This window comes from Halichoerus grypus, chromosome 5 (genome assembly GCF_964656455.1).
Source record: "Halichoerus grypus chromosome 5, mHalGry1.hap1.1, whole genome shotgun sequence".
NCBI classification, from domain to species: Eukaryota; Metazoa; Chordata; class Mammalia; order Carnivora; family Phocidae; genus Halichoerus; species Halichoerus grypus.
Genome location: NC_135716.1, coordinates 39472137 through 39485927, shown reverse-complemented (window position 1 = coordinate 39485927; position 13791 = coordinate 39472137). Strand labels below are relative to the sequence as shown.

The following is a 13791-nucleotide window of genomic DNA, read 5'->3' as shown; positions in this document are numbered from 1 at the left end:
AGAATCACAGCCCTAGTTCCTGTGGTTTTGAAAGGTGACTGGATCGAGTTGAATACCCAAAACTCTCACAGTAAACTGGGTGTTTCGTCTGGCTGAAGGGCAGATGAGCACACTGACTTCCTGGGCTGAGCACTTGCTCTTGTAATTCTTCAAGAAGCCCCAGCCAAGGGTTAAGTATTCTTTCGGAGCCCCCCTCCGCCCGCCAGGCACCTGCCTGCTCTGTGCTGCCATCTAGCGGCACCTCACAGTCCTGACTTGAGCATTCTGGTGACACTCAGCCCAGCACTGTATCCCAGGTAGAATGATGCTTTCTCACACATGTACTTTGTTGGGGGTGGCATGGGGCGGAGGTGGTCTTTAGAGATTCAGGCCAACCACTCCTAAACATTGTTTGGTTGGGGCTAAGGGAAAAGAACCCCAAACTCTCTAACGATATGTTAAGGAGATTTTCTGCTTTGGTTCAGATTTGAGGTGTTCCGTTGTTTAGAGCCATCCATACATTTGATGATGGCAGTGACCTTTGTGCCCTTGGGTAGGGGGACCGAGGACCTCCTGAGCCCCTTCTTGCCTTTTGAGAGAGTATCTGTGCAACTACACCAATCCCTGATTGACCAGATTCCATCTCAAGTGAGGAACACCTAAAGTGGAGTTGTGTGAAATCAGCATTCTTGGGTAGTCTTTGGGATCACACGGCCAGCGCTATTATCCTCACTTCCTCTGTTCTTACCTTCAAGCTCTGAACCTTAGTAAAGATCTGATCTTTATATTCATAAGTGAAGATGCAGAATGTAAGAGTGGCTTCCCCCCCCCCTTTCCTCTTTTAACTAAAGAGTAAAACAAAATTGTTTTCTTTAACATTTTTATGTTTGGAGGATAAAGGTTTATTTATGTGGTCAGCAAGAACGGGGAATATGAAATCTGGAAATGCTTCGAAGTCTGGGAGGGAATGTGATTGCTGCCTTCAAGTCCCTGAAAGACTACTCGGGAGGCTCGAACTCACCCTGTACGACTGGAGGACAGAGTTAGGATCCATGGGCAAAAGGAGGCAGATACCAGCCTGAGACAAGGAAAACTTGCCAACAGCTGAGGAGATCGAGTGGCAGAATAAGTGGGTTCCCAACAGGGGCAGTGACAGTTCACCCCAATGGTGATGGGCTGAGTTGGAGGCTTCCAGCTATTAAAATATTTGGTCTGGGAGAAAGGAAGATGTGAAAAATATTTTATTATATCTGGGGAGGTATGGAGAGACAAATAGGCAGAACACAGGGTTATTAGGGCAGGATCCTCTAATGGTAAATGCACATCACTATACATTAGTCCAGACCCACAGAATGTACAACACCAGGAGTGAACGCTAATGTGAACTGTGGTCTTCGGGTGATGACGATATGTCCCTGTAGCCTCATCAGTTGTAACAAATAGACCCTTCTGGGGGAGGGGTCGTGACACGCAGGGAGGTACATGGCAGATCTCTGTACTTGCCCTCAGTTTTGTTGTGACCTAAAGCTGCTCTAAAAAAATTAAGTCTTAAGAAAAAATAACAATAAAATAAACTTTGTATTAAATCTAATATATATGTTATTTCTGAAGAAATTGCTGTGGAATAGAACATGTATCATTTTGTGGGGAGCCTGCTACCGGCGTATAATGATGGAATAATGCGTATTTCTGATAATGCATTTGCTCAGCCCTGCACTGTATATATGCATATGTATAATGCATCTGATAAGAAGAATTAATATTTAATCTCTCATTCTGTCTGACTAGGGTCATTGGTTTCCTGGAAGCTATCGTGTGCATAAAATTTGGACAAGATCTCTTCTCTAAGACCCAAATACTCTATGTTGTGCTTTGGCTTCTTTGTGTGGTAAGTCATTACTTTTTTACCCGGAAGTGTCAGCAACACTCCCCATGGTGTCTCTTTAAAAAAACAAAACAACAACAACGAAAACCCTTGTGCATCAAGTTCTTTCAGAAATTTACACACAGGAGCTTCTATTTCTAATAACCCAAAACCGGCCACCAGTCTAAAGGTCAAGATTAAACGCATGAGACCACCCAGCATCCGAAACAGGTCACCTGGGCAGGTGCCGGTCAGATGCCCTCTGCAGGTGCACCATACGTGCGTTTATTTCGCTCATGGGAGTTCAGCTCCATGAGGGGACAAGGACAGTTAGAGTGCCCCGTAGCATATGTATGGCTGTTCAAGGGTTTATGTACAAGATGACGGACTGTGGTTTGTAGGCCATGTAAGATGTTCTTGTAGGTATTCAGACCATGCAGTTTCTGCCCCACAGGCTGACTTTGATGGGCCAAGCCCTGTGGGATGATTTTCCTCTCTGAAGGGAAGAGCCCTTGGGGACCTCTAGCTCCACTGTCCTGGGACTTTTTCCTCTTCTTTAAAATGAAGTAAGATCTTCCCCCATGATCCTCTGTCTCGTTTCTTAAATTGCACATATGAATGAAATCATGATAATTATGTTTCTCTGATAGGGGAAGGGGAGGGAAAAAGAAAAGACAAAATCAGAGAGGGAGACAAACCATAAGAAATGATGAACTGTAGGAAACAAACAGAGGGTTGCTGGAGGGGACGGGGGTGGGGGGATGGGATAACTGGGTGATGGGTATTAAGGGGGACATGTGATGTGATGAGCCCTGGGTGTTCTATGCAACTGATGAATCTCTAAACTTTACTTCTGAGACTCATAATATCCTCTGTGTTAATAGAATTTAAATTAAACAAAAAGAAAGTAAAGTAGGATCTTAATCTACCATTCTGTGTCTACTCTTCTTAATTTGTTTTATTATTTTGGGGAAAAGTCTTATTTTACATTTAAGCTTAACATTCTTCACTTTTCACTTACTTGGTCCAGAAAATGAACTCAGGTTTCATTATAATCATAGAAAATTTCAAATGTATATGGAAGTAGACAACCCCTCAGGTACCCATCCATCATCCAGTTTCAACAGTGGCCACCTCGTGGGTTTCTTGTTTCCTTGTATTCCCCACCCACCATCCCCACGCTGAATTATTTTGAAATAGATCCACCTTTAATAGTTCAGGATGCATCCCTAAAAGAAGGTCAGAATGTTTTTTTGTTTAATGCAACCACCATACCATTATCACATCTGAAAAAGAATAATTTCATAATGCTATCAAATACCCAGTCAATGTTCAGACTTCTACTATTTTTTAAAATCTGGTATTTTTAGTAGTTTATTTGAATCAACATCCACTTGTTAGACTTGGTCAGCAGGCCTTTTAAGTCTCTTATTATATAGTTTTTCCTGTCTCTAGCTGTCTCCCTTACAGTTTGTCGAAGGACCTAGCTTTGTTGTCCTGTAGATTTTCCCACAGTCTGGATTTTACTGATTTTCTAGTGTACTCTGATTTAACAGATGTCTTTGTCCTCTGTTTTTTGTTTGTTTTTTTTTCTGCAAATTAGTAGCTGAATCTAGAGGCTTAATCAGATTTGGGTCTTTTTTTTTTTTTTTGGCAAGACTAAACTTTGTATTTTTAAGGTGTTTTTTATTGCCTTTCATTTCACAGCATCTATTTTGTTAGAAATCTGAACTGTGCCAGAGCACCTTGAGCCTGTTCTGTCCTGTTTTATCTTGAACAGTGAAAGGGAATAATGATCTTCTTTGTACCCGTACACCAGAATTAATGTTCAAATGTGTTTTTTCCATCCCAGTGAGACTAGATGTAAGGATTGGTTAGGGGAGTGCGTCGGAGGAGCCTGGAGATTTTAACCATGTGCTTCTCACATGTCTCCCTGGCACGTGCATTAGGTGCGTGAATTGTAGCAGGACCAACTGCGGAGGGCGGGCCGAGGTGGGTGCTGCCCTCACCTGGTGCCGGAGCCCTGGAGACCACCGAGAGCTTGAGGCAGGAGGCAGGACTGCTGGGACGGGGGCAGCATCCCTTCTCACAACACCCGCATGCAGCCCCACCCTGGAGAATCAGTGGCCAGCAAGGTCTTCCCAAGGCCATGGCCAAGAAGCCCTCTCTGGTCATCTGCCCTGCAGGGGCTCCTCCAGCCTCTCTTTAAGTTTTAGAGACTTTTCTGTTTTACTTATTTGACACTTAGCGTATGCTCCCTTGTGTTGGTGACTTTGGTTTGCCTTGGTGCCTGTGTGATTGTCACTTTATCGAGGACGTGAACCGCTTCGGTCTCTCCTTCACCTGGCGTGGTCCCTGCAAGTCTGTCATTTGTTCACAGGACGTTTACTGAGTGTTCATCAAAGCAGCCTCTGATAGTGGAGCCGCACAGATAGCAGACGGTGGTGATAAGATTATATTAATGCTCACTGTGAGCCAGACGCTGGTCTAAGCACTTCTCATGAATGGCATGTTTGAGGATTACTTGGAGGGGAGGTACTTTATATGCCATCTTTTATAGATGAAATAAAGGCCCAGAGAGGTTCACTAACTGGCTCAAGGTCACACAGATAGTACGTGGCGAGCTAGGGCCCACACCCAGACAGCCCGGCAAGAGAGTTCCTGTTCTCCCCACGAGGGCGTCCGCTTCCAAGGATCTCCAGGTCCAGATGGGAATGACCCATGCAAACTCATCATGTTCCTATGTGACAGACAGTACAAAGGATGTGTACCTAGAGCTGAGGGAGCACTAGAGAGCACCACACGAGCTGGGGAGCTGCCAAGTCTCCCTGGACATAGCATGTGAGCAGGGTTTTGAAGTGTTGCAGTGGATGCTCTCCCGTCCGTCAGGTGCCCCAGCTAAAAACCTCAGGGGCTGCTTCCTCTCCTCTGTCCCTCTTGAAAGCAGTGGGTCACCAGGTTCTGCCCATCCAGCTCCGTCCCCACGCCCCCATCCCCGCTGTCCCTGCAGCTATCTGGACCTGCACTTCCTCCCCATTCTGCCCCTTGGCGCCATTCTCTATGCTGCCGCCACGCCATCTTCCGGGACTCAGATCCGAATCTCTTTCCCTGCTCAGAACCGTTGCCTGTTTTCGGGGGCTGGAGAAGGCCCAATAATACAACATGTTTCAGTTCAGAATAGTTCAAAAGATAGGGTGAAAGAAGGCTGTGGAGAGCAGCATAGCATCTCTATTACTGAGGTTTCACATTTTTCAATATCAGCTTTAGATGCACGGCAACAAGGGGCTTCTGAAGAGTGAGGTCCAGAATGAGACACACTCTCTGGCCCCAGGAAGCAGGCCTCCTCACACCGTGCCGGTGGCCCAGCACCCAAGGAAGGACAGGAAATGTCCAGCTTCCTTATCTCAGATTCCCCCGTCGGTGAAGAAAGAACTCTTCTGCGAAAGAGTGGTGAGGGGTGGAGAGAAGCAGGAATATTATACTAGCAAAGCTTCTCCGTGTAGAAAGAAGTATCAAGAAGGAAGAATCCCCACCACAAAACCTACCGGTTGAAATGTGAACTCTGACGTGTGTGTTTAGGACAGTCTTCATCCGGAGCGTTCATCATACCCACCCTCTTGGACTTGAATCTCAGGCTACCCCAGACTGCTCTTAGTCACCTCAATGAATCATCCTTACAGACTTCTCTTGTCTTCACCTAGGGTGCTTTCTTTGCCCCATCTGAATGCTTTTCCCTGCTTTTTCTACCTAGTGACTCATGCCAAGACCAAACTAAATTCCTACCCTCCATGAAATGCGCCCCAGCCAGGCGGGCTGGTTACGTCCCCTTGGGGGACTGGTCGCACCTGGTACATATTTCTTTGAGTTCTAACCTCAGTGTCACGTAATTTGGGGTTGTTTACATTCTCTCTTCAGCGTTGTACCTCTTGCTTACAAAGACTAAATTTTTGTTGTCCTCTTGTCCCCACTGACCCTAGTACAGTCTCTGATGCATAGGACTCACTCAGCAAATGCATGGAGAATAAAGGAGTGGGTTCAAGAGATAGGGACCAGGAGCGACATCCAGGCAGGCTGAGAGACTGGCACATGCAAAGACATGCAGCGGTGCCCGTGCCCAGCGTCTCAGGAAGACGGCACCCTGTTTGGGGAGTGAGAGGAGGAGAGTAAGGTGGGGGAGGGGACAAGGGACATCTGCTTCGGAAGGACTCTTGTGTGTCTGTAGTTGGAGATCCAAGGACTGTCGTTCAATGGGAAGATACTGGTTCACAGAGAAAGGCTGCATGGGGTGGGAGAGTCTGGAGGGAGGAGAGGTGCTGTCTGAGGGTGTTGAGGGTCCCAGGCAAGAAATGACAGAGGCTGACCCAAGGCAGTGGCCTGGGAAGACGCAGAGAGAGGGCTGGATTTATTTCTTTTTAAAGGTTTATTTATTTATTTACTTACTTACTTATTTGAGGGGGGGGAGAGCGCACACGAGCGGGGTGAGGGGCAGAGGGAGAAGCAGACTCCCCATTGATGCGGGGCTCCATGGGGGGACTCCAGGACCATGACCTGAGCCAAAGGCTGAGCCCCCCCAGGCGCCCCAGAGGGCTGTATCTGAGAGATGTTCAAGAGAGCAGCTCCACAGGACGCCACCCCCTTGTGATAGCATGAGGGCGATTCCAGGGTTTCTAGTTTGTGCCCCTGGGTGGCTTTTGGTGGTAATAACAAATTGGGGGATATCAGATAAGCCCACTGAGTGAAAGGAGATGAATTTGATTAGGGCGTTGGGGGGAGATGAATTTGATTAGGGTGTTGGGGTTTGAGGGGCCCTTAGAACTTAGAGGCGAAGATGTCCTGTATCATTGGAAATTCCAGTCTGTCCAGTAACACTGGGAAGACTTGGTCAGCAGTGGAGGTGAACGAGTTGAGGGCCACTGGCGCACAGGGCGTGGTTGGAGCCTCGGGATTAGGTTAGGGGAACTGAGCAGGGGCAGGAAAAACTGGCTGAGGATGGGATTCTTCGGAGCAGCTGCATTTAAGAGCCCCGGGCCTGAGAAACAGCCCCAGGAGATCAGGACTTTGAAGACCAAGCCAAATCCCCTGATGAGTGTTATCAGTGATGAGTGCCATAGAGGGGGACCTGGCCTGAAAAGAGGCCATTGGTGGCTGGGATGATTGGGGGTCCCCATTGCCCATATTCAGGGCCTTTATTAAACATCAAGATTGATCTCAAACTCAGGAGGGAGGTGAACCTTATTCAATAAGAGAGTTAAGTGTGGCCAGAGAAACAAAGCCCCTAATTATTCCCCTTGCTTGGTAAGAGAACAGATCCAGACCTTGAGATGAATGCAGAAGCAGAGATGCCATATGCTGGTCAGTAAGTTTCTCCTCAGCAGTTGTCTGATCAGTCATGTATATTTGCCTGCTCATTACTCTAACTGGAAGTCAAGCCAGGCCTACGCCCTCATTGCCACCACACCCCCCTGGCTGTGTGCTGCCTTGGCCCTCCTCCCACGTGTTTTTCTTTCTCTTTTTTTCCTTTCCCTTTCTTAAAACAAAATCTGTACAATTGCTTTTTTAAATCCAGCCCTTGACATTTTAAGTGGATATGCGCCTAGATTTTCACAGGTATGATTGCAAACCTGTAAATTACAAGCTTTTGTCTCCTTGGGACAAGTGTGAAATGGGCCTCTAAGTACCCGGGTGAAGTGGTAAATTTGGCCACCACAGCAGGCTCTTTGTGTGGCGATTGTGATGATAAGCACCTGTTGCTCACCACCTGCCAGTGTTTGCCTGCCTGCAAATTGCAAAGCCCATTCTTCGGGAGCAAGCCCCAGCTGCCCCCACCTGCCCTCTCTCGGGGACGGGGCTGGGGAAGGCAGAGCTCCACACTCCTGCCCTCCAGTGGGCGGAATTCGCTATGACAGCCAGCCCCGAGCTCACCGCCCCTTAGTCTAGTGGAGTGACAGCTATCTGGCCAGCCTTCTGGTCTGGGGAGGTAGAACCTGCCCCCCACTCCCCACCCCCTACCCCCAAACCTAAGACAGCCTATTTTGCTCTTTGTAAAGGAGCGAACACCTGCATAAGCTTGACACCCTGCAAATCCTCTAGGCTTCCCCACTCTTTCCATCCCATGAAAATGGTACGTTTAATGGTGGTGTAGATTAGAAATCTTGAGCAAGTCCTAGAAGTTATTTTCATTTTATCATCTTAATTTATTCATTCATTGTCTGATTTTTTGATGGGGGAGGATATGAGCTTCCTTTTCTTTAAATCCCTCATCTGCAGATTTACGCCAGCTTGCATATGGCTTTAAAATAAAATGAACCAGTGGGTCTTAACATTTCATGTTGTCTCTACCACGCCAGTATTCCCACTTCATTGACATAGAAGAAGGCCCTCCAGAGCACTCGGACTCCTGTCTTTTTTGCACTTAAGGTGACACTGTGTACCCAGCAGACGCTCCGTAAACATGGCTGACTGACAGGAACTGGGCCAGAGTTGGACTGCACGCTGGGGTGATGAGAATTCAGAGCCCCCCCCCCCCCCCCAGCCTTCCCTGCAGGCTCGGCTCCACCGTCAAGTGTTCCTGTGATGCTTTTCTTTCCCCGGTGTCAGTCAGTTCCTAAGGCGAGGCATTCTGAAGACACAGAACTGGGATGGACAAGCGTTGTTTTGTTTTGGTGATTCACTTACAGTCGGGAAGGTCAGGCCTGGCTGCAGGGCCTGGCGGGGACTCCTCTGTCCTCACTCCCCCTCTCTCCTTCAGTGCTCCGGCAAGGCAACCAGAAACTTCTCCCTGATTTTTAGTGCTTTGGCACGTTTGAAGACTTTGGATTTCCGTAGATGCTATTCTTTGCTTAAATTAGAGTATAATTTAGGGTGCGGTGCAAGGTGGGTGGGGAGTTGTCGGGGAAGTAGAGGTCGTCCCTGCCTCTGGGTACCCACAGACCACTCCCTTCTCATTTCACTCCAGGGCTTGCTTCCAAAGCGGTTTTGTTTTCTCTGTATTTTCCTATGGACTCAAAGAGGAAAAACAAAAGCAACCAGAGCCGGGGTTGGGGTGGGGCCGCTGAGACAAAAAAGGAGTTGAGAAAGCGGTGCAGAGCCATGGGCAGCTGTGTCCCGCTGCGCCCGCCACCCACTCAGACACCGTGGGCGTCGGTCCTCGATGCCCTCCCGCGCCACTGTGATCCTAGACCGAATGAAACTCCCTTCTCATTTAGAACTCGTCTTCCCCACAGAAGCTGACCAGCTGAGTCCTTGTAACTTCCCAGCGCTGGCGGCAGAGGATGGGCCATGAGAACCAGACATAGAGTATATAAAAACCTGCAAAGCCATGCAGAGAATGCATCCCACTTTACCCGCCATCGAAAAATGATCTTGTATTCTGATTATCGGCATCATAAGTGTCACTAGGGTCTCAGCATGACTCGTGTCCGAAGCTTTGGAGGATGCCCTCCCCCACTCTCTCTCACACACACACACACACACACACACACACACACACACATTCCTGGGGTTCATCTCTGCCATTGTGTAACCGGTGTCCTAGGAGAGATGGCAAAGCCACATCGAGCCGTCTTGTATGTGTTACTGTTGAAACCCTGAAATCCTGGGAAATGGGATTTTTTTGGTGCAACATTATGTATGAAATGTGCTTGTTGTTCTCTTCCAGGCTTTCACCACCTTCCTGTGTCTCTATGGCATGGTTTGGTATGCAGAGCACTATGGTCACCGAGAAAAGGTATGGAAGGGTCCGTCTTTAAAATGATCACATCCTGCTTGGAGCTTGGTGGGGGGCGGTTCATCTGAGAATGTGGCGTGGCCAGCACTGTGAGCATGCACCTTCAGTCTTGGCCACTGCGGAAACATAACCAGTTCAGGATTCGTCCCCTATCAGTGGCTGCCCATGCTTGTGAGTGCCCTGCTCAATAGGTCGCTATTTCTGTCCTCGTTTTGTAAGGGGTTTAAAACCCAATTATGTGTCTGTTTAAAAATAAAATCGCACAGAGAGCCCTGGACTGGTTTTTGAAAGGCTGGGTTTTCTTCCCAGCTCTTGGACGTTGTGTGGGCCTCTTTGTGACCCAGCCTGGGGCTCCCCCTCATAAAACGCCTGCCCTACCCACCTCGTAGAAGACACAGGGGTTACAGTTAGGAAATAGATGTGAGCAGGCTGAACACACCGTGCTACGTTGGTAGTCTACCACAAAGTGTAATATCTTCTTAAGTAAAATACAGCTTTCATCCTCGATTCATACCTTAAGTCTGAGGACCTGACGGTACTTTCTAGAAGATTGATGCTGTAGCCCCTGGGAGACAGTCGTGGTTTTATAGCTGAGGAACAGGAGTGTGAGGAGGTTCTGCCACTTGCTGGTGACCCCGGGGTGAAGCAGCCTCACTTGCTGGCCTTGCCCCACCCCGGGGAGTACTTGAAGCTCCATCACTAAGTCTCCCTCTCTCCCTAGACGTACTCAGAGTGTGAAGATGGCACCTACAGTCCAGACATCTCCTGGTCTCATGGGAAAGGCTCAAAAGGTATCTCTCACTCATTGTTTAAAAACTTTATTGAGTTCTCTTCCTCCTGAGGCCCCATAAGGAGATTTGGAATCAATATTTATCCTCTGAATGTTGATAAATGTATGCCCTGAAGGTTCTCAGACCTGCTCATCACATGTCCTCCATTACCTATTCGTGAAACCTGCCAAGTACTGGCAGGATCTGCCCAAGAAACCTGCCTCATAAGAAGAGGCGCCGTGTGGTTCTGCCTCTCCTGAGATGGGAAAATGTCACGAGGCCTGCACCCGTCTCAGGCATCCTGATGGGAATGTTCTTCCTCCTGCCTTTGGTCATGAGTGAAAAGGGTTAGGAAGAATTACGTACCGGGAGGAGAGGTCTCTCAGAAGAGGTGGAGTGATTTAATTACATTTGTTCAAGAGGCAGCCCGGTATAAGAGAGATTTCAGTTGTGGAGCCAGGAATTTCCCATTGGCCTCTGCAGGGAGCCTCTTGGAAAGATTTGGGGCCACCTGGCTATTTTAATGAATTAGGCTTGTGGAATGACACCAAGGAGGCTCCACTGGACAGTAATCTCTTGTCCATTCTGATGAGCCGATCGGAAGGCTTGGCCGAAGGGAGAGAATTATGAATGCTCGAGATGGTGAATTTGAGCTCACAGAATTGCTCCAAGAAGCCGTGGGCCCACAGAGAGGAAAGCACTACCGTTCACACTGCTTTCCTGAGTTTTTTGGGGTCAAGCTTTCCAGAGTCCTTTCCAGGGAAGAGGCAAGCATGCTCTCTGCCGAGTGGCCGGGCACCCTTCCTGAGACTCCTGAATCAAGGGGTCGATGGGCACCCTGTTTTGGAATGCTGATACTAGTGGGCCGAGGGGTTCCCTGGGGCTCCCTCATTCAGAACCAGCTCCTCACAGATCAATTCTTGGCACTTCTAAGCCCCTCTCCAGTGAAAAGACTGCAGGAAAGTAAGCAGTGGTAGAGGTATGTTGAAATGAAAGGTAGACAGAATCATTTAAAAAAAAAGAAAGAAAAAGAACTTCAGAGTGGTAGAAGAATCCCTTGGACTAAGCCAAACGGCCCTTGCAATGGAGACCAAAACTCTGGGAACTTCTTATGTTTTTAGTGGCTGTCTTGGGTGGAGGGCCTGGATCTGAGCCCTGGAGCAGAGAACTGTCTGGCTTGACTGCTGGGCTGGAGGGTGGCCATGTGCTCAACCTCAGGGCAGAGCCAGCCTGATGCCAGGCAGTTTTGCTTCTCTCCCAAGCCTTCCTTACACCCCACTACGTGGAAGGCCCACCCCCAGCCTGCTCCCCTCCGCTTCCACCCTCCACCTGGCTGACACCTGCTGGCTGCTCAGCATCCGGCTGATGTGAAAGTTTTTCTCCGAGGTCCCAAACAAATAGTAAGTGTGTCCCTGCAGACTGCGCATCTCGAACGAAGGTGTGTGGCATCTTCAGTGGGAGGCTCCAGAGCTGTCATAAGCAGCAGGGGCCTGGTTTTTAAAGGTATTCTCTGGATCGGATGATAGAGGGCATACTATCTTTAATTTTGTAAAGTCAGGAATCCTTTCAGTTTGGGGATGTAGAAACTCTAGTGTGTAAACGGGTCAAGGCATGGAAATCTAGGTGAGGTCTCCTTTGGTTGTGAGAGTAGACTCGACACCCCTGTGGTTTCATTGTTCTTCCTTGTGCTTTGATGTCATTTGTCCTCTCCGTTCTGGAGCCCATCACCGTGAGCACAATCCACCTTACACAGCGAGAATGTAAAAATTCTTCAGGAAGCGCCCCCCCATTCCCACCCCCATCTCCTTGCATATGCAGGCGAAAGCTGTATTTCTGGGCCTTGCCTTCGTGTATTCATGAGGCCACTAGATGGAGTGCAAGTATCAGCAGAAGAGCCTGCACTTCGGGCAGGTCCCCAGCAGGGAGAACTCCAAATCTGAGGAGTGAGCCCTCAACCCCCCACAGCCAGGGTGACAGCGTATTCTCCTTCCTTTGGCCAGGTTCTGAGGACAGCCCACCCAAGCATCCAGGCAACAACGAAAGCCACTCTTCCCGAAGAAGGAATCGACATTCCAAGTCAAAAGTCACCAATGGAGTGGGGAAGAAATGAGTAGAGCCTGGCTCATCGCAGATGTCCCAGAGAGTGCCTAGAACTGAGAGGGGAAACTGAATGGTGTGGACCTCCCTGTGAGGAGGGCAAACATGCAGTGCCATCGGGACGAGGAGAGGGGGCTCGGGGGTCATTCTTTGAGAGCGTGAGTCTTGTTTCCCACAGACCCGGCCACCCCAGGCATCCTTTGCCAATTCGAGGTCTCTTCCAACTTCAGCATTGGCGTGCGGTCACGGGTAGGCGTGCGGAGCGTTGGCGGGCGGGGGGCGATGGCTCCCTCCCCGCTGCCCCGGGCAGCGCCGTGCTTGCGCCTACTGTGGTCCGCTGTGGTCGCGGGTCGCTGAGACGGGGCGTTCGCGGCACATTCGGACTGGTGACCGGGCTTTATTTTTATGCATCTGCCTCTCCCATTCAACCTATGGGTCTGAGTTCAGGCCCCTATTCTGTCTTTTATTTTATCGTTGTTAGTACTTGGTTTTAAGTTAGAAGCCACTGCTGAAACTGAGTTGGGGAGGGCGCCTCTCTCTCCCGGAGATAAAACGCGGGAGAGTGTTTATTGCTCTCTCGCAAACGCGTCCCCTCTCGAGGACCTTAAACCGCGCGCGCGGTGGGTGGAAAACCGGCTTGAGGAAAGGTTCGCTACCCACAGAGGCTCCCGGGCTTCAGGTCAGAACCTGGTCCGTCCGTTCCCAGTGTCGTCTGTCCCGACGTATCCACAGTGCACACACAGCGCCCACCGGGCTTCTCTCCCAGCCAGGTGCCTTCTACATGGTGTTGGTTTTCCCTCCATGCTGTGTGGCTGTCATTGTCTTTTAGTCCCATGTGAGGTGCTGGTGAGTATTACCTTTCATCCGTGCCATGCTCTAGAACATTTACTTACCCTGATAGTCCACCACCTCTGATGGATTCCTGTTTTAAATAAAATAATTCACGTTAAAGTCCATCAAAGATCAGTCTCTGTAAAATGCTCATTTCTTCGCATCGTATTGGTATTTTCCACCGTTTGTAAGCAATCACTGTATTCTTTAGGGTGATGTGAATGCGTACGCGCTCTATATAGTGAGAAAAGAGGTAAGTGAGGTATTTTAGAGGGCTTACAGACACACGTTCTGTTTCCTCCGATCCCCGGGTGAGCCACAGGAAATGAACAAGATCGTCATTGTGTGTTCATGTGGTCACATCCACCGAGTTGGATTTTTTTCCTCTAACAAGGCACCAGTACTCAGCTGATTGGCTTAGAGATCTAATTTTGCCGAAAGAAATCCTCTTGTTCCTTCATTTCACAGAGCAGAGTTTTCAATGTCTTTTCCCCCTTTCAGGAAATCTTTCATCCTAGAAGTAT

The 13791-nt window shown here is 48.9% G+C and overlaps 1 protein-coding gene across 2 annotated transcripts in view; it reads left to right on the top strand.

Moving 5' to 3' along the window:
- The window catches only part of PTDSS1 (phosphatidylserine synthase 1), a 62773-nt gene extending 49376 nt beyond the window's left edge, over positions 1-13397 (top strand). For both annotated transcript variants that reach the window (XM_036096127.2, XM_036096129.2), the window contains 4 exons: positions 1768-1867; positions 9501-9569; positions 10291-10360; positions 12340-13397. In XM_036096127.2, coding sequence (XP_035952020.1) covers positions 1768-1867; positions 9501-9569; positions 10291-10360; positions 12340-12449 — 349 coding nt within the window. In that variant the 3' untranslated portion in view covers positions 12450-13397. The remainder of the gene's footprint in view (positions 1-1767; positions 1868-9500; positions 9570-10290; positions 10361-12339) is intronic.
- The last annotated feature ends 394 nt before the right edge of the window (positions 13398-13791 follow it).